This window comes from Cylas formicarius, unplaced genomic scaffold (assembly GCF_029955315.1).
Source record: "Cylas formicarius isolate icCylForm1 unplaced genomic scaffold, icCylForm1.1 PGA_scaffold_10__41_contigs__length_53128322, whole genome shotgun sequence".
Taxonomy (NCBI): domain Eukaryota; kingdom Metazoa; phylum Arthropoda; class Insecta; order Coleoptera; family Brentidae; genus Cylas; species Cylas formicarius.
In genome coordinates, this window is record NW_026844214.1 from 42001378 (window position 1) to 42021098 (window position 19721).

General features: G+C 36.0%; 1 protein-coding gene across 2 annotated transcripts in view; it reads left to right on the forward strand.

Annotated features, from left to right (window-relative positions):
- Positions 1–19721, forward strand: part of LOC132707969 (rhophilin-2) — a 57445-nt gene that overhangs the window by 22380 nt on the left and 15344 nt on the right. Inside the window, exon 1 of one of the 2 annotated variants that reach the window (XM_060680010.1) lies at positions 8875–9120. The exons of the other annotated variant lie outside the window; for it this stretch is intronic. Coding sequence (XP_060535993.1) covers positions 9028–9120 — 93 coding nt within the window. The 5' untranslated portion in view covers positions 8875–9027. Of the gene's footprint in view, positions 1–8874; positions 9121–19721 lie in introns of those variants that run through there. 2 annotated transcript variants of the gene reach the window in all.

Here is a 19721-nt window from a genome sequence, read left to right on the forward strand (position 1 = left end):
TGAGGACGTCTATCTGGCTATTAAAAAAACTAGTTAAAAAACCCTCTGTTTAAAAACGAAGTCAGCATTTTATTTGTTTAATTTATTATTTGGGAAAACTAATTCTGGTCGGTTGAAACCGTTGATAAATCTTAAATTGTTTTCGATAGTTGTTCCCCCAACTCAAAAGTAATATTTAAAAGGGTGTGGGCTGCTACTGAGCCTTGGTTTCATAAGTTACATCTGAATACGGAAAAGGCACTCCTTTGTGCTGCCTAAGAAGTCACCATGGCTGCTAGTAATGATTATATCTCGTCTACCTAGATCGTGTAGGTCTTAAGCCTACCTGGAATTATGATTGTGGTGAATACTGTGACTTAAGCATGAGCGACCTCCTCACAGTCCAAAAGTCACCGTCTGATGTGCAATCTCGGAGTTCGGCATGTGGTGTCCTTACTTTTTCGAAGAAGATGGAATAACGGTAACAATCAATGGAGATCGATATTTTGATATGCTTAACAATTTCCTGCGTCCAAAAGTGAACGAGTTGAACAACGATCAAAGAGAACATCTTTGGTTCCAGCAGGATGGTGCTACATCACACACAACGCGTTGTTCACTAAATCTTCTTCAAGAAATGTTCCTAAACAAAGTGGTGTCTTTACGGGGTGATCTTGGCTGACCGCCACGTTCGCCTGATTTGTCTTGCCTTGCGACTTTTTTCTTTGGGGTTACCTGAAAGCGAGAGTCTTCACACATCGTCCGCGGACTTTGGAAGAATTAAAGGCAGCCATGTGAAAGGAAAAACAGTCAATTCTGAATGATACACAACCATTTGTTCGCCGAAAGTCTTCGAAGAAGAAAAACCAACCGCCGAAGACGACCAGTGCAAACAGAAACTTTTTGAGCATTTAAAACGCTGATTTGATAAGCTATCCACCATATAGTCCTGATTGAGCACCTAATGACTTCTTTCTATTCCCATACATTAAGAATAAATTACATGGGCAACGATCTTTGACATCAGAAGACGCGATTGATGCGTTTGAAAAGTATGTCTTGGAGGTTCCCGACTCGATGTGGGACAAGTGCTTTGATTGATTTGTTTTATCGAATGCAAAAGTGAATTTTTCATCAGGGTGAATATTTTGGGAAACAATAAAGTCATATTTCTTTTCAGCTTATAGTTTTTTATTACAAATCCGGAAATTTAAAAGGTAGCCCTCGTACCCTTCAACTCAACTTAAATTTGTTGCTAGAAATATTTCACTCTTTTTGAAAACATGTGATAAATGGTTTTTTGCCGTTATCTATTATCTATCGGGATAATAGAGTGATAATGGTGTGTCTCAGACCCTCCACACTTTAAGGGCCAAACAGTCACCACTCAAAGTGAATCAAAAATCCTAATTGTGCTAAATCATCATCATCATCCAGATCATTACATTACAAATCCGAAAAGGATCGATTTATTTTTCCAGGTTGTGTAGTTCGCTGAGAACGATGCATATGAACTTTTTTTCAAACAAAATAAAACATTTTTCGGAATTAGTTAATCATTTCTTTAACGGCACATAGTTTCTCGAATAAAGGAGAGAAAATTTTATTTAAAATGTTCACCGGAAAACCGCACTTTTTGTCTGGCGAACTGAATATTTGTTCTGTCGACACCGTTAACATTTGATCGTAACGTTCTCCTATCCTACCATCGACGTGCTTACAATCTAACGGCCCGATGCATCGTCTGCGCGAGATGTTGAGGACAATGCTCAAAGACACGTGTGAACAACCTGAAATTCGAAGACAATGACTCTCTCGCGCGAGTAGCAAACGACCGGCCATTGTCCATTGTTCATGGCTCGCGGGTACTACGAGCTCGCAACCCATTCATCCCGTCCAAAAGCAGGAAGAAGACGAAAGAACGCGCACGCCATACAAATTACGATTACGTTAATTCGTTCCTTATTAAACGGGATTCCTTTGTGTCGTTCGTTTATACTCACTTAGTCATCGCGCAAACGATGTTTTGATCGATCACTCAACTTTAATATAAAAATGTTTAGAAACATGCCACGTTTTCGATCTTGGAATTCGCTTAAAACGGTAATAGCCCAAGAAAATTTTTGATTTTGAAAACGAAATGTCAAAAATCCCGACGTATCGTCACAAAGCAGAGTGGACTGTTTTGCAGGACATGTGAATGAAATTCCAAAATCTGGTGACAGATCATATGCGTTTGGAATATGGTATGTATATATATAGATATGAAGGAATGTATGAATGAATCGCCCCCAACTCCCTAACCGAATAGAATGTTTTTCCCGACATGGAAGGGATAAAAATAATTTCGACAAATGTATTCATTTATCCCACAAAAACAAACTGTCTCAGACACAAAAAATAAGTAAAAATTAAATATTTTCAGTATCGTTTAATGGTTTAATTTTAGATTAATTCTGAATTCAACCATTAGACCATTAGTCTTTGGGTGCATTTTTGCAAAACACAACGAATATATTTACTAAGTGACGTCAAATTCAAGCTCTGGGTAATATTTACGAAAACATCCAATCGCTCACAAACCCGTGCGGTAATATCCCGGAAATGTCCGAAGTGGCTCGCAGCCGTAGGAAACGGAACTGACGTTATATGACACTTTCCGCTCGCTCGATGGGTGTATTATTGGGTACTTTAGAGAAGGGAGAAAAAAAAAACACTTTCATTTAGGAATCTCGCAGTTTTTCACATATTTTGTTAAAACTTTTGGGTACGGTAACAATTTTCTTGTTTCTTGTGTTAATATTAATGATTAAAGGTCATTATTATTAATCTTAGTTTTATTTATTTATTTATTTATTATTTTTTAATAGTTGCAAAGGTTTTGCAACTATAAACATTTAAAAGACAAAATAAATTTGTGTGTTTACCGTTAATCTTTTTTAAAACAATATCAGATGCCTTTTTGGGATGAAACTTTCATAGTGATTATGAATATTTTTGAATAAAAAGGTAAAGAAAAGTGCAGCAAGTGTAGATATTTTAAGTTATTTTTGTTCTAATTTAGAAATTAATGAAAGTAGGCCAAATTATCTTTGAGATTGTTTCTAGTTAGTCCAAATAAGCATGATGGTTCTTTGTGTTAAAATAGGACATTAAACATTTTTATTTATAAATGTCGGAATTTTTCGTATATTTTATTAAAACTTGTACCTCATTCATTACAGATATTTTAAGTCCTGCTTCTGGTTTAGATTTTCATGGAAGTAGGCCGAATTTTTATTCCTAAGAATTTTTTGTTATTGCCAATTGAAATTTAAAAAAATGTGTTATTTATAATGCATATTTCACGTTTAATTAAAAAAAAATAAATTTTAATTTAATTCATTAAATTAATAATAAAAGTGGTGTTTTTAATTTAAGTTTAATGCTCTGTATTATATAAACAAAAGTCTTAATAAAATTTTCACAAGAACAATCTTTCATTCCCGTTTGTTCCACCCTTTCGGCTCACCCTGTATGGTATGGGAATTTTTGTAATTTTACGTTTTTTCTGTGACGCACCACCATCAACTTAGTTCTGTTAAAAACTATAAAACTATAAACCTTTTCGGTCGTTCTGCGTGCACGGAAGGCGCAGGAAGGCTATCGTGCGCGACGTCGACGCACGAGAAAAAAGACAAAAAATAATAGAAAACAACGGAAAGTCTGCGATCCGTCGCGCATCCCGATCGATTTCTACCTACGTGGCGTCTCATCATTTCCTTTTCTACGAGTCCGCTTTTGTGCACGCTGCTTGCGTCCATTTTTTTCCGTGCACTTGTGCGTCCGCGCCTGCCTTTCCTGAATACCAAATCGCGCGTTTCATAGTGGAATAAATTATACGGTCGGGTGCGCGGACCGCACGCCGCTGAGCGCGCCACCAAAAGTTTCTATACAGAGAGAGAGACGAGGCATCAGGGCGATGACGCAGTTGAATTATAGGGATGACGTAAGAGCAAAGTTTAAGAATCTCGAAATATTAACTGTTCCATGTTATTATATCTATTCGGCATTAAAATATACTAAAAGCAACCAGGACCAATATCCCCTTCATATTAATGTTTGCCACCATCTCACTAGAAACAGAAATGATATGTTGATTAACTACTCAAGAATTGCAAAGACTAGAAATTATAAGAACTATTACGGACCTAAATTCTTTAATCTATTGCCTCTAAGCGCCAGAGAGCTGCTGGAGAGACAATTTTCTATTAAGGTCAAATCACTTCTGCTGGATGGGGTCTATTACTATGTCGCGGTGCCATATATCTAGATTTTTCTCAATATTTTTGCTGACTCGTGTAACATCAATAAACATCAATAAAGTATTATTATTATTATTATTACCGAGACGGAAAAAAAATGTTCGGAAAATCGTTTTTTTCTTATATATGGTACGGTTAAAGTTATAACTTCGCGAGTCCATCAACCATATGGATAATACACAAACTACACAGATGTTATTTTGATGGAAAATCAAATATTTCTAAGAAAATAGCTACGAATTGAAGAAGACGTCAAATGTTTGATTCTTCTTTTATCTTTCAACGTAACAATAGAATAACAGAAACTAACCAAAATTAACCAAATTCTTGCTTATTTCTACGCAATTAAAATGCAGAAAAGCGACAGCAATATTGGACCACAGTTAGCGTAATCAAATAGTGATTGGTTTGTGTACTATCCAGCTGGTTTACAAACTACAGAAAATTAAAGGCAATTTCTAAGCCACAAGAAAAGTATACAAATTAACCGGCTCTTTTGGTTAGTTTAAAAACTATCCAAATTGGCATAAAAATGGATGTTTTATGTAAATCATCTGAGAATATCGTCTTAAAATAACTTAATTAGTTCCAGATATGAACCTTAAACTTAATAATTAATTTAAACCATTATCAAATTCTTGTATTAAAAACCATGACGTAGGAGAGTATAATAATATCTAGAGGCAGTCCAAATAGTGTGCCAAAGTAATATACCGCGTTTATTAATTATTTTAGAGAAAATGTTAAATACAAAAGGTCGAAATGAAAGAAAAAGAAGCAATTACAAATTGTTTCATATATACTGGGTGATTCATAAATCAAACTTATATTTTTTAAATGGAACAGGCTGTATATTATGGCATTAATAGATACTCCCTTTTATACTCAATCACCCATTGTGGCGTTGTCTATACTGAGTACTTTCGGATTTATTGTCATTTTTGCGTCAAAAATGCCATGTGTTTAATACTCTATATTTTGACGCCGTTTCCGACAGCTGTAATTTTATTAAACCAACAATTTTATAAAGTTGTATCCTATGCTTGTCTTAAAGTTGGTTCGAGCAGCTTATAGAGGGCGAGTCAAAATGAAAAATATTAATTTTCGTGAAAAAATCCGATGGAAGATCCTGTATATTATACTTCCATCAATAATTTTTTTAAAAGGACTAATATTTCATTTCCTGTAATTCTCCATTTTCTCAAAAGACATTCTATATGATTTTTGCTGTGGTTTCAGTGTGATTTACTTTCGATCAGTAATGATCAGAATCTGACTGTAAGTTGATATAAAGAAGACGTCACTTAAATGACAAAAGTTAACGATTCAAGTTGACGTAAAAAAGACGTCATTTAAATGACTTCATACGTCTGAGATATTAGTATGTGCTGCTGACGTCATATATATAACGTCATATTCGTCATTTGGTGACCAGTTAATGAGGTCATTTTGACGACCCTGTGCTGCCTGGGAACATACAAACATAGAAAAGCACGATTATATTTAGTGTTATGTATTGTTATTACTTTCGTGTCTTTTTCGCATCTGGTCATTCAAAAATGCATCAGCAGCAACAATTATGAAGATTACTGTTGGAAGTTTACGTGGAAAAGTCGCAAAATTGAAAATAAATGAATGACAGTAATATATTTTAGCAGTTTGATACATCCGGTCTTTAACATATCCCCACAGAAAATAGTCCATCTTTGTTAGATCAGGACATCTAGGTAGCCATCTAATCGGACCACTTCTTCCTATCGACCGTTGAGAAATTAAATTATTTAAGAGCTCCATCATGAAGGAACCACATTTTCTGGCTCACTTCGTTGGGAATAGGTCTTAACATATTTTGCAATATCGGCTCTAAAAAGTCTAAGTAAACTTGCCCATTCACTGGATTTTCAAAAAAATGGGTCCCTACAACGTTATTTCCTATTATACCACCTCAAACAATTAAAGACCATTTTATCTGAACTGTGTTAACGCAACCGTTTTTATGGAAATTTCGATTCATCCGTAAATAACACATATTCGAAAAAATGTTGATCTAATTTGATAATGGTTTTCATTGTGTTCTTGAAGAAGTTGTACATGATAAAGATGCATCTTATTTTTTCGCAAAATATTATTCTCAGAACTCTTAGACATTATCTGTGACACTAAGTAATACTTGAAATTCATTTTCTTCGTTCACTAATTTCGTTTTTTTCATAAGCAACACTTCGAGTTTGAGTAAAACGATTCATCAAATTCTCAACAATCCTTTTAGAGAGCTGCCTTCTATCGGAATACTGTTTGTTGCTTGTAAATTCTCGTAGTTAATAATGCATTCTTCTCGCTACATCCCAATACAAAAATCATGCAGACCATTTCTTCCGTCGAAAAATTCGTGATTGAGTTGTAAATTAAGCAACTAACAACAAATTAATTGAGAAAACCAATGCACAATTGACAGGTTTTAAATAGTTATTTATTTGTAACTTACATTTGTATGGGCAACCTACATTTGCATGGCAAATTTACATTACACTTACATTAAGTTCTAAATTAATGGAAAGAGAGGAAACATTTGACTTAAAACGAAAACACTCACTATAGACCATAACAACATTGGGCGATTGAGTATAAACGGGAGTATCTACTAATGCAATAATATGCAGGGTATTCCATTAAAAAATATATAACTTTGGTTTCCTGCATATTTATGAATCAGCCTGTATATTCGAAAATAATTTAATATTGGTTCTTTCAGTCTTATTTATAACTTTTGTACTTAACACTTCTCTAAAACAAATAATAAATGACATATATTGACACACTATTTGGAAACGCTGTATAAAGCCATTACGGCTGCCCACCAGGAAAGTAATGCAGTGTCATGTGATATCTATAAATAAACTCTATTTTTGATTCAGAATTATTTTGCTATCCTGAACTAAATTAACTAAAAAAGATTAGTTGGTTCACATACCGACCAACAAGTTAGTTATGGATTACTAGAAATATTCACTTAGCACGTTATCCAAATACCGTGGCTAGTTTGGTAAACAAGCTAAAACACTGGTTAGTTGTATACTTTTCCCGTGGTTGGTACTTTGGCGGCAAATGTTGTATGACTTGCAAATTCTCCGGGTAATGTACCAAACAATACTCGTTACTATTTTAGTTCAAAAAAATGTTTCCTATCAAAATAACGATATATTTGGATAACTCGTATATTATCCAGCTAATCTCTAAGTTATCCGAATTAACACTCTAGCCGTAACAAATATAAAATGAAAACTGTAAACGCAACCTCATTAATTGTGGGCAATCGCAAAATGAGCTGCGGTACGACTTAGTAATTAGAAACCGGAAAAACCGGGAAGACAGCGTTTTTCTTTTTCAAAAATCAATAACTCGCCCATTTTTTCATTCGTAACGAAAGCTTCCTTCGATTAGTAGTAATTTATACGTATTTCCGCGTATAAATCATCATGATGGGTGGCCTCTTATTTTCGATTCCGTTTAATTTTTTTATCTCGCCTCAAGTTTTAAGTAGAATTGCTTTTCAGCTAGACTGAGCCACATTAATGTAATGTTATGCTTATTTATATAATGTAATTTTTGGAAAAATTGTAATTAAACATGTTTTTATTTATTTGTTTATGGCTGCATGAGTTTCTGTTTATCATTGTCTTATTCCAGTCGTCTTCAGATATTCTATGAAGGCGCCTTTGCACCTACTCCTTGGTAGGCCTAAAGATCTTGTAAAAGGAGAATGATAATTAGATGTTGCCAAATCTGCGCATCGGGTGTTTCATCCAATCGGTATCTATTTCTTTTTTCAAACGGTGCGAGGGTACGTTTCGCTCACTCTTGGCGTTTGAAATACATATTCTATTTCTTTTTTTCCTAAAATTTCCTTCCTTTTGATTCTGCTTTTTCAAAAGATTTGTTGTTGTTGTTTGTTGTTTCGTTGTTTGTTTTGACGTTCTTCCGTATCATTAAACGATGCCATCTTGCATTAGTCGATTATCCCTACTCTGCAAGCATATGCAAAGTGCTTCGTTAACCACAGATGCGAGCCACTTCGGCAGTTTCCGGTACTTTGATTCTATTCGTGCAAAAATGTAGAAACTTAACTATCGTAACTCGTGACTAAAGTGGCGTATATCGTTTGTATACCATACCTCGGTAACCTCGGTAGCTTTTCCGAACAAAATTCACTCTTTATTGTCATTGCTCAAAGCCGCGCCACTACGTAGTACTCCGGTACTCTTCGAGCAGAACGACTCCAATTAATCAGGCTGGATGCAGGAAAACGACCGGGCAAAATTGCAATTAATTACCCGCGGGTACCGCGGTACCGCCGGAGTACTATACATATCAATTATTCCGGCTAAAATCGCTCCTTAATTACCGAACACGTACTCTCATTTAATTAACCTACGGTAGTACCTTCTTCCGAGCGGACAAAAAGGTAGTACCTCCCACCCCGCCCTCCCGCCGGATCGCCGGAGCAGAACCTTTCCGCGCTCGAGGCGCCAGCGATTTCTTCGTCGTACCCAACCTCATTTCTCCCGATCTCCGATCGAGGAGTACCGTTTGGTTACGTGGTACTGCGCGAGATACGTTTTCGACGACGGGCAGCAGGTGCAACGATTATCGCAACGATAAAGTCGACGCGGTTAAGGGCGGTATCGCCCCACGTACGAAGTGCCGACCGGGTAGTACTATGTAAATAAGTGTCGCCGAATCGAACATGAACAAGTTTTGTACTTTTGGCAAAACGGAGAAGTTGTTCACTGGGTATCAGTCCGAGATGGTATTGCTGCCGGAGATAACCATTCCGCAGGTGAGAAATTACAATTCGTGGTACCGTACAGCGGATGGGTACTATCACAGAAATTAATGACTCGGAATAGGGAATGGTACGCGCGTCGTCGATGACGAAATGACGAACAAAATTAATTGCGTTAAAATAATGTTGTCAAAGGGTGTAAAGTTTTACCCCAAACACATTATATGACATATTTTAAGAGATGCGACGTTGCCGTTTATTCACGAAATTTTATATAACTGTTACGTATTTTGGAAGGCATCAATTTTCCGTCACCTTCTGCTTTCTTCCTCTTGCTTACTGCTTGTGTTCCGTGTTGTTCGCATCTGGCTTTTAAATTTACGGTAGTTTTCTTTCGTAGAAGCATAAGTTTCCACTGATATTGAAAGTTCAGACAAACTTCTCAAACTCTATATTCATTTTCGTTTTTGTTTTACAACCTCATTATTGCCATATTTACTTTTCTATAAGTAATTTATTGTGTCAAACTTAATAGTATAGTTGCCAGCAATGTTCGTTTCACTCCCCATGCAGGCTACGTCTAAACTCAACAAAATCTCAATTATTGTCATTTTCGCTGGGTGATCACGCCCGTAAAAGACTTTTTTTGACAATTTGATCTGACTCTACTGACTGCGTTGTCAAATGTCAGTTTTCCCAATTTGATAATAACCTAGAGTCTAATTGAGAATTACATAACTTTGCTGTACGTTTCTGTTTTCGTTCATTTTAGTTACACTCTGTTCGTTTAGAAGAGAGAGAAAAAAAATAGTACAGGCCCGCATTCCTCCGGCTGTCCCATGTGCTGTTTAACCAACCGTCATCCACAGCAACTGGTCTAACAACTACTCCATGACGATATCTTTATTTTTTAAGTCGATGCAGGGGTTTCGAGTCCAATTGACAGGCTGTTCTAATGTCGAAGATGATTCAAATCGTTGTCGAAACGCCGAATTTCATCGGAAAATAAAGCAAATTGTGTCGGTTGGAATTTCAAACGAACAATAATATACACAACATTCAGATTCCCGTTAACTGGTCTAGCGTGAAAAACGTCAGGTCGACTTTCGGCGGAAGCCAAAGATGTACCGGTGAAGATAGCAGCGTTGCCAAATTGGGTAGAAATATCAATAGTAAATAGTACGTACCGGGCGTTTCATACGACCGACATCAATTTCTTTTTTTTTCAAGCAGAACGCGTGCATGTTTGGTAGGCTCCTTTTGTTTTTTTTTATGAAGATTTTTTTTATTTTTTTGTGGAATTTAATTTTAACTTGCGGATTCGCTGCTTATTTGGTACCCTACGTACAATCACAAAAATAAATAAAACTGCAGTGACGGCGGCTGGTTATTACGTGTGGCGTGCCGTCGCTGATGAAGACTGCCCGATAGCTTGTAAAATGGCATCTTTAAGAGTCGATTTATATGCGACCAGATCTGGTACCATCTACGGTACCATCGATGACTATTTATCGCTTCCGCTGAAAGTTGTGCGACTTTTAACTGTTTCGATCGAACGCGACGATTATATGAGAGAAAAAAAATCCGATCGTTCGCTATGGCGAACGATGTACGGGGTTTTCCCGTATACTTCCTTACCCTATACAGGATGTAAAACGTAAAAGGTTTATTTTTATTCACATTGCAAAACTTTTGTCAAAAATATTAAAACTTTGTATTTGCTGGTTGACGAACAACACAAGTAAATGATTTTAAGGATAACGCAACATTTCATCCATTATTTTCGTAAATATTTGAGTCTCAAATTTTTAAAAAAGATAAAGAAATTTCGTATAAAATTTAAGAAAACTTCGAGCTGTCCAAATTTGACACTTGCTAAAAGAATTTGACATTTTTGTTAAAAAATTTGTAAGCTCTACAAAAAAATTTGAAACTTGCGCATTTACACTTTTTGCTTTGTTCCTGCAGGTGTGATACAAAAATATGTATGTTGATAATTTTAACATTGTGCAACGTATTGCAAAGGGTGATTCGATAAGGGTTTCCACATTAAAATAATAAAAAAAACTCGGAAGAATATAAAAATATACAAAAAAAATTATTTGCCATTTTAGATTAGTGTATTACAATTAGGTATGAAAGATGTGGCATGACGTAATTCGTTTATTGAAATTTCCTATCACTTTTTGACACAATTCAGGTTCTATGCCGGCTATTTCGCGTCTAATCTCCTGTTTCAGCTCCGGAATAGTGTTTGGTTTGTTTCTATACACTCTGCTTTTTAGATACCTCCAAAAAAAAATCTAGGGGAGTAACATCACATGATCGCGGCGGCCAATTGATATCCCCGTTACGTGAGATAATCCGACTAGGAAACTTGCCCCGCAGCAATTGCATCGTTTCTCTGGATTTGTGACAAGTGGTTCCTGTTGGAACCACAAATATTCAATTTCCATATCTTCCGACTGCTCCCAGAACAAATCAGATATCATGTTTCGATAGCGAACACCATTAACCGTAACAGCGTTCTCCGCATTATCCTCGAAAAAAAAAAGGCCAATTATTCTTCCGCACCAAAATGCGCACCAAACAGTCACTTTTTGAGGATGCATTGCTTTTTGAACACTCTCTCTTTGATTTTCTAATCCCCAAATACGAGCATTGTGTTTGTTTACAAACCACCAACGTGAAAAGGAACCCCTTGTTCTCGTATCCATTCTGCAAATACGCGGCGCTGTTGACGATCTCGAGGTTTCAACTCCTGAGTTATTTGGACTTTATATGGGTATAGATGCAGGTCTTTTGTTAACATTCGCTGTGTGGTTGAATACGTAAAGCCCACTTGCTGCGATCGATGACGAATGGATGTGGTTGGAACTTCGGCTACACTTTCGCGAACAATGACAATATTTTCATCTGACCGACCTGCACGAGCACGTTGAGGAGGTGAATTACAGATCCAGTTTGCTCAAATTTTTGAACCATATTCCAAATTGTCCTCTCAGAAGGTCGATTTTGCGCGCCGGAAAATTCACGTAGGGCCAGAAATGCATTTTTTCTTGATCGACCATTGTCATAATAGGCTTGCACAATTTTTACACGTTGTTCAGTCATATATTGCTCCATGACTAATTTTGTTTATGTTTTGAGGTTAGAAATCTCATGATAATAAACAAATACAGTGGCGTTTCAAAAATATTTCTGATTGTAGTGTGGAAACTTTTATTGAATCACCCCTTATATTCGAGGTATCAATAAAGAACTCTTTCACTGACTTAAAAATTAGGAAAGATTTTTATCAATTTAGTACGATTCTTTGGCATTCACTAGATGTATAGCAAAAAGAAAGTTAAAAAAGTTAACAACTTTTCTTGCCTTATGCCACCATCTATAAAAACGTTGTAAAGGTCATAAATATACATGAGCAAGTCGCGTCGACGTCTTCAATTTAACGTTCTAATTGGTTCCATTTTATAACCACCAGTTTTGCGAGGCTTACGTCCAATTACCACTAACTGTTTGGGAAGCTTTAAAAACGCCTAGAAGGTTTTTATTTACAACGTTTACATAGGCCTAATATGAAAAGCAACCAAGGATTAAAAAAAAAACAACACAGGTACTATCAGTCTGTTGTGACGGAACTTTTACCTGTCTATATTACTTTTTAAATCAACAAAAACAGTTTATATAAATTCAAGTCAACAAATGCTTAGCTTTCGAGGATGTATGAAAAAAAGGGCATGAAAAATGTGTTCATTGTTATCGATGCTGATCACTCCCTGTAATTCAAAAGACTATTGACCATACGCGTTAGCCGCTTTAGAGAGAAGGAAGTTCGCCTCAAAGCTCTAAACGGACAAATATTTGCCAATACGCACCGTGTTTATTTTTGCTGTTTGACCGAAGAAATATTTTCTCTGGTTCCGGGACTATTATCTGATTAAATATTTGACTACAATATTTGACGATCCAGACATTAAGAAACACCAAAGATCAATCACACAACATTAAGAAAACTGTAAGATGTAAAAGTGGTATAAATCCTACAATAAAAAAGTCTTACCCCATCATTGACTGTAATTTTCTGCTGCTACGTGGCGAAAAATTTGAGTGGGGCAAGTTATCTAAAAAATTTTAAAGAACAGTAATAACATTGCTATGCTTCCTAATTAATATCGGTTTGTTTTTAAAATATAAAATGCAGCAAAAAGCAAAATAAAAATTCATAAAATATATCGTCAAATCCAACAGCGAAACTTCTATTAGACCTTCTGATCTGATTCAAGCCTACATAAGGAACTCAATTTGTTCAAGTTTTGATTACTTTTCTCTTTGGTATAAACTAAAGCAGAATAGGTATAAACGGAAAGTGATTCCATTTATCGACTTAATTTTTTTTTTATTGCGCATTATGTTAACGTTACGTATTATTTAGGTCAGCGTGTGATGTCGCATCTGCATATCGGGGTGATCTGTGACCAATAACGTTAAACGCACAGTTCCCGAATCGGGCCGACGCGGCTCAGCAAATTTCACGCCAATTGTAACGAAATTCTATTTGTGCTCGTCTACCGCGGCCGATCGATTTGGTTCCCCCCTTCCTCCCGTGCCCCACCCAGAGTCCACCCCGGCGTAACAACCGCAAATTACATAAATCGGGTTTTATCTCCGCCGGCGGGAAAAAAAGGGAAAGCGAAAAAATTCCTCGACGGACGTTTGAGAAATTTGCCTAATTATCGGTTCTGTTTTTTTTTTTGTACGCCGCGATTGCCGTGTACGAGAAATAACTGACTGATTCAATTAACGTTTTAATGCGAGTTAGGTTTAATTGGGAGTTAAAGCGGGAAACTCGAAGCCGTAGGAAAAAAAATAACATCGATGTCACGGGTGATACTTATATCGATATCCGCATATGAACCATAGAGAAGCATAATAAATACGGAGTTACTAATGCTGCGGTAAACCATGGTGTCAGCACGGTTTGCTGTAAAGCCCGGTAGACACGACGTAATTTCTACAAAATTGCAAAAAGTTGGCAGATGAATCTATCAGTTCTATCCCGAAATTTTGCTCGAGAATCTAAGCTAAGCCCTATAAAAAATGAAAATAATGACTTAATAGTGTAAATAAAAACTATTATAAAGCAAGCCAATAAACAATTCGATTTAAAACAAAACTTTATTTTAATATAGGTAACCCAAATTAGAAATAAATGTAAGGGAGTTGCACAGAAACTGGTTTTAAAGAATACACAGGGTTTTTCACCCAACACTTTAATTAAAAGTTTATTGAGACGTAATTTCGAAAAGTCTTTCTATTTTTGGGGTGAAGTTAAGTGCCAAGTGTACTTTTTTTTTTGAAATATTTCATCTTGAAAGAAATTTTCACCTCCGATTTAACCAACTTTGAACATGCATATTTTTGTAATTTTGTTCTTTCTAAACAGCGATTTTCACACCCTTAACTCGGTTTATTGGTTAGATGGGTACTATTGATTGAAATGATCGAGCAGCTATTGTGAACCCTATATGCAAAGTTTTAGGTGCCCACAGATTAGCTCCCCTGTGCATTTTATAGGAAAGTTGTAATATAACTTTTTTAAGGGGCCGATATGATTAACTCATGTGCCGTGTTTGAATAAATTTTAATAAGTCAATCTTCAGTTATTGAATTAAATATGATGGCAAAATTGCAAAAGGTCGATACAACAAACACCAGCAAATATTGTCCATGAAGCTATTTCCAAAACTTGACGACAGCAAGCTGGACGGTGATATAATAAAAAAAGGTTGATTTACAATAAAGACATGCATATTTGGTTTCGCATATTCAAAATAAACTAGATATGTAGGTATATCCTTATGTCTTTCCTAGGATCAAACTCGGTCCTTAGGACCTTCTCATCCCTTAAAGCGTTCTTAGAATGTTTAAGCAACATGGAAGCTTTAAAAAACTACTATAAATTAGACCCTCAAGTTTTTTATTAAAAATAAATAATAATTATAATAAAAATAATAATAATAAACATTGCCGAGAAAGAAACATTATTTAAAATAAACATTATTTTTTCATTCATTTCTAACTTTGCTTAGTTGATATTCTGAAATCCTGTCACATTCTAAGGAAATAGCGCTTTATAACTGGTTATTTTCAAATTTAACATTTTTAAAAATTACACTTTTCAAGTGATCCCACAGAAACAAGGTGACCTGGGGAATTATGGGCTGGACTATCATCCATCTGATACCGGATCTCATGATCTTCGGGGACAACTTCTTTTAGGGTTTTGAACCTTAAAACGTTGTAAAAACGGTATATCTTTCGGTGAACTTTACCTATCTATCTGCGAACTGTCCGTCATTTAGGAAATACCAATTTATTATAAAATTACGTTGGCAACTCAAAATAGACCAATGATGATGGACCCCGATGTCACCCGATGTGCCACTTTGTCGAAGTCCTTTTTAGTAGGGAGCCTAGACTTAGTCTTAGTCTAGATAACAAATGATTTATAAATCGTCATACCTGCAAGACTTATACAATATTTAAAACATACAAAGAGATTTATCATTTATCAACAAGTCGATTTAACATTACAGGAGGTTAAAGTGTTTTGGCTATGATATCTAACGGGTTTAACAAAGCGGATTCTGGATGTCTCATCTCAACATTTTTCTTATCGTCGCTTCAAAAGTTCCTGTATAATCAGAATAGACAGGATCTCTATGTGTATATCTTAGTAGCTCTATAAGGTTATATTTGCCCTTAGTTGCAAAATTTAAGAACTAGCCCCATGGGTTTGGTGGCTGGGCCTTAAGAATGAAGACGTCATACGGATTTCTTCCGAGAACCACTTTCACGTCGGGAGGTGTATTAAGACGACAAATTGCGCGTGAAATTTATGTTGGTATTTCTGTCGCTTTCCAATATCGGAAATGCCGACCGTTATTCAAAACCGGCTTCGATATCCGATCGATATCGTTTTATGGGCAGATCTTCATTCTTTATTCTTCGCCTTCAAATAAGAGAGGAGGCTTCGGGGTGCAGACAATTTTTCAAAACTAATCGATACCAAACATCTAAGTATACATACGTCCAGTCTATAGAGGATTTTTTGTCTAACGTCCCATCACCCCTAATACGCCAACACGTTGTTTTTTTTGCAAAGGACTTCAGAGTCTCAAAAAATGTATGGGTTGCATTAGTTTATCGGCCTTATTAAATTAACATCAGATAAACCAAAATCTAATATCTACGTACGTCAGACCTTGGTCTATATTTAAAAGGACAACTTGCTAATGACGTGTAAGTATCGTTTACCGCATTCCTTGAACCATAACCTTATTACGTAAGTTTATGCAAAATACATTCATTCATATTTAATATGAAAAAGTCAACTTTTATTCATCTAACATCGATAAGTAATTTTAATTTGGATAATATTAAATTTAATTTTAAAATTTTGAGTTAGGAGGGAATTTCAAGCGAATAAAAAATTAAGCGATTAACACATAATTGACCCCGATATCCATGATACCCTAATTAAAATATTGATTTTATAATTTTTAGTATTTTTATCACTCTACTACTCATTAATGTATGTACATATTTATAAATCACTAAGCAACGTCAATAATTTCAGTGAAATTCAATTTATTTGTAATTGGGTTGTTATGTATCAAGCGTCTATATAATTTGATCTTTTTAAGCACACTCCAGTAGATACAATTACCACATTTTAACGTAGTTATTTTAACGCTTAAAGGTATAATCAAATTTATTTGTTAATAATAATAATTATATACATATGTATAAGCTAGTAAAATAATTTATTGTCGTAGGTCTGCGAGTACAATATATCCAATTACATATATCCAACATCCAATTATGCACTGATCAAGCGTGCGGAAAGTGTCACTTTAGAAAGTCAGCTTCATTAAATATTGTCGCGAGCCAGCTCGAACATTCCAGTGCTTTAGTCACGAGTTGAGCGATATTTCCAATAGATATTTAAAAATCTATGGTATTTTGAGGACTGCGAGTTCTGATGGCTTTTCAAGTGTTCTGCATTCATCGCGCTCGGCTGCGCTGCGCTTCTATCTAAAGTGTCGTTCATAAAACTTGTGGTATTCAAACTTCAGCTATAAAATATCAAAATACATCAGCCTATTTATTTGGTTACCATGGAAACCAATACAAAGGAGACTTTAATAGTATATTATACCTATATATATAATATATATTTAATAGTATATTATACAACAAGTGCGGTAAACGGCATTTGACTCACGAATTTATTTGACACGAGCGGAGCGAGTATTTAATAAACGAGTGACTTAAAAAGTTTACCAAACGTGTTGCATACTATACTTTTTCTACGACCGTTAGTTTTTGGGTACATTTTAGCTAAACAACACGAATACTTTTACTGACATGGCGGTCAGAATTGATAAACGTCGAATTCAAGGCGTGGGAAATACCTCCGAAAACATCCGATTGCTCCCAAACCCGTGCGGTAAAATACCGGAAATGTCCGAAGTGGCTCGAATCCGTGGGAAACGAAACTGACGTGGTAAAGTGACGCTTCCCGCACGCTAGATCGGTAGGTAATTAGGTGTTTTACACTCGGGGATATATTTTTCTACTCCCGTTTCCCCCAATCTGATGTTTTCGGAGATATTTCCCATGCTTAGAATTTTGACGTTTGTCAATTCTGACGGTCATGTCAGGGAATGTATTCGTGTACTGTTTTGCCAAAATGTAACCAAAAACTAACGGTCATAGAAAAAGTATAGTATGCAACACGTTCGGTAAACTTTTTATATTCCGATCTGTAAGATACATAATTACACACCGATCTAGTGTGCGGGAAGCGTCATTTTACCATGTCAGTTTCGTTTCCCACAGATGTGAGCCACTTCGGACATTTCCGGGAGTTTACGGCACGGGTTTGGAAGCAACCGGATGTTTTCGGAGATTTTACGCCACGGTTTGAATTTCGACGTTTGTCAATTCTGACGGTCATGTCAGCGAATATATTCGTGTTGCATTACAAAAATGTACCCAAAAACTAATACACAGAAAAATGTTATGCAATATATCAGATAATTTAAATACTACGTGCTATATAGCTAAAATTAAAATCTAGTGGACTAGACGGTAAATAAGGAGACATTTATAATTTAAGTTTCAGTTAAGAACACTGGTCGCATGAACTTTAGTGGTTTTTATAGTTTTTATATTAATATCTTCTCAAGACCAGTTGTACCATTTTCAAATATCCATATCTCTTCAGTGCAGTATATATATAGAACATAGTATTAGTGCGTAGTGCTAGAACGGGTAACTAGCAATAAGAAAATGTATCTATGCACTCACAAGAATCATCATTAATCGCCATCATTATTTATATTGACATTATCTCAAAATAATAAGATCAATGCCATTTTTTTAATGAATTACTAATTTTCTCGGGGACTTCCACCTTGTCGCTGGTGAGAGGGCTCAGTAACTTTCAATATCAAGGGAACGATGAGGGCGGTAGCGTAGCTACTGGTAGGACCACCCTTGCTGGTAAGGTCTTGATGGATGAATGATGATGATGAATTAGATACAGGAGAAGGCAACGGGAAACCACCCCACTGATTATTTTCCCGAGATAACTCACATGGCTGAAAACCTAGAGTCGACGACCGTTAGTCCGGGACACTCTTTCAGTGGAGAGACTGTGCTAAGAACCTCCTCGTTAGCCAATTATCAAGAAAAGTGTTTTAAAATGCATAAAAATGACATCAGAATCGCAATGTGGAATGTACGTAGCTTATATCAAGCAGGAAAGATGCACAACGTTCTTGCAGAAATAGCAAGGTTGAGAATTGTTGTGTTGGGTGTGAGTGAGGTGCGATGGCCGGATTCTGGTGAGTCCACGACTGTACTACTCGGACAACGATGGAAATCACCACTATAATGGAGTCGGAATTATGGTAACGAAGACATAGCGAAATCAGTGATCAATTTCTTACCCTACCCCGATAGGATCATTACGATTCAGATCCAAACGAACATTGGTAAATTAAACCTTATACAAGTATACGCCTCTGCAGCAGATAAAAGTGACCAGGCAATTGAAGAAGTCTATGAACAACTCAGAGATATTTTAAAATTGAGAAAAGAACGTGACTTAACTGTTATGGGTGACTACAATGCCAGATGTGAAGACTATGTTGGTGCATACGGTTTAGGAGAGAGAAATGAGCGGGGAGATCGCATGCTGCAGTGCTACGTAGAAGAAGACTTGGTGGTAAGCAACACACTATTCAAACTTCCCAAAAGCAGGCTGTACACCTGGAAAGCACCCGGAGACAACAAAGACCATTTAATATATAAAAAAAGACCGTAACCAGACAGACAACACTTTGGTGAATAAAAAATTTAAAAATGAAATAAAAGAGGTAAAAGCTTACCCAGGCCCAGATGTCAGATCCGACCACAACCCTATAGCTAAGGACATGAACATAAAACTAAAAAGAGTCAAACAAAATAGCAAAACAGAACGTATACATATTCATAGGTTAAAAGAGCCAACTATAAGAAAAGCTACCACCAACTTTTTAAATGAAAAATTCCATAGGCTACATGAAGAACACAAAAAGGGA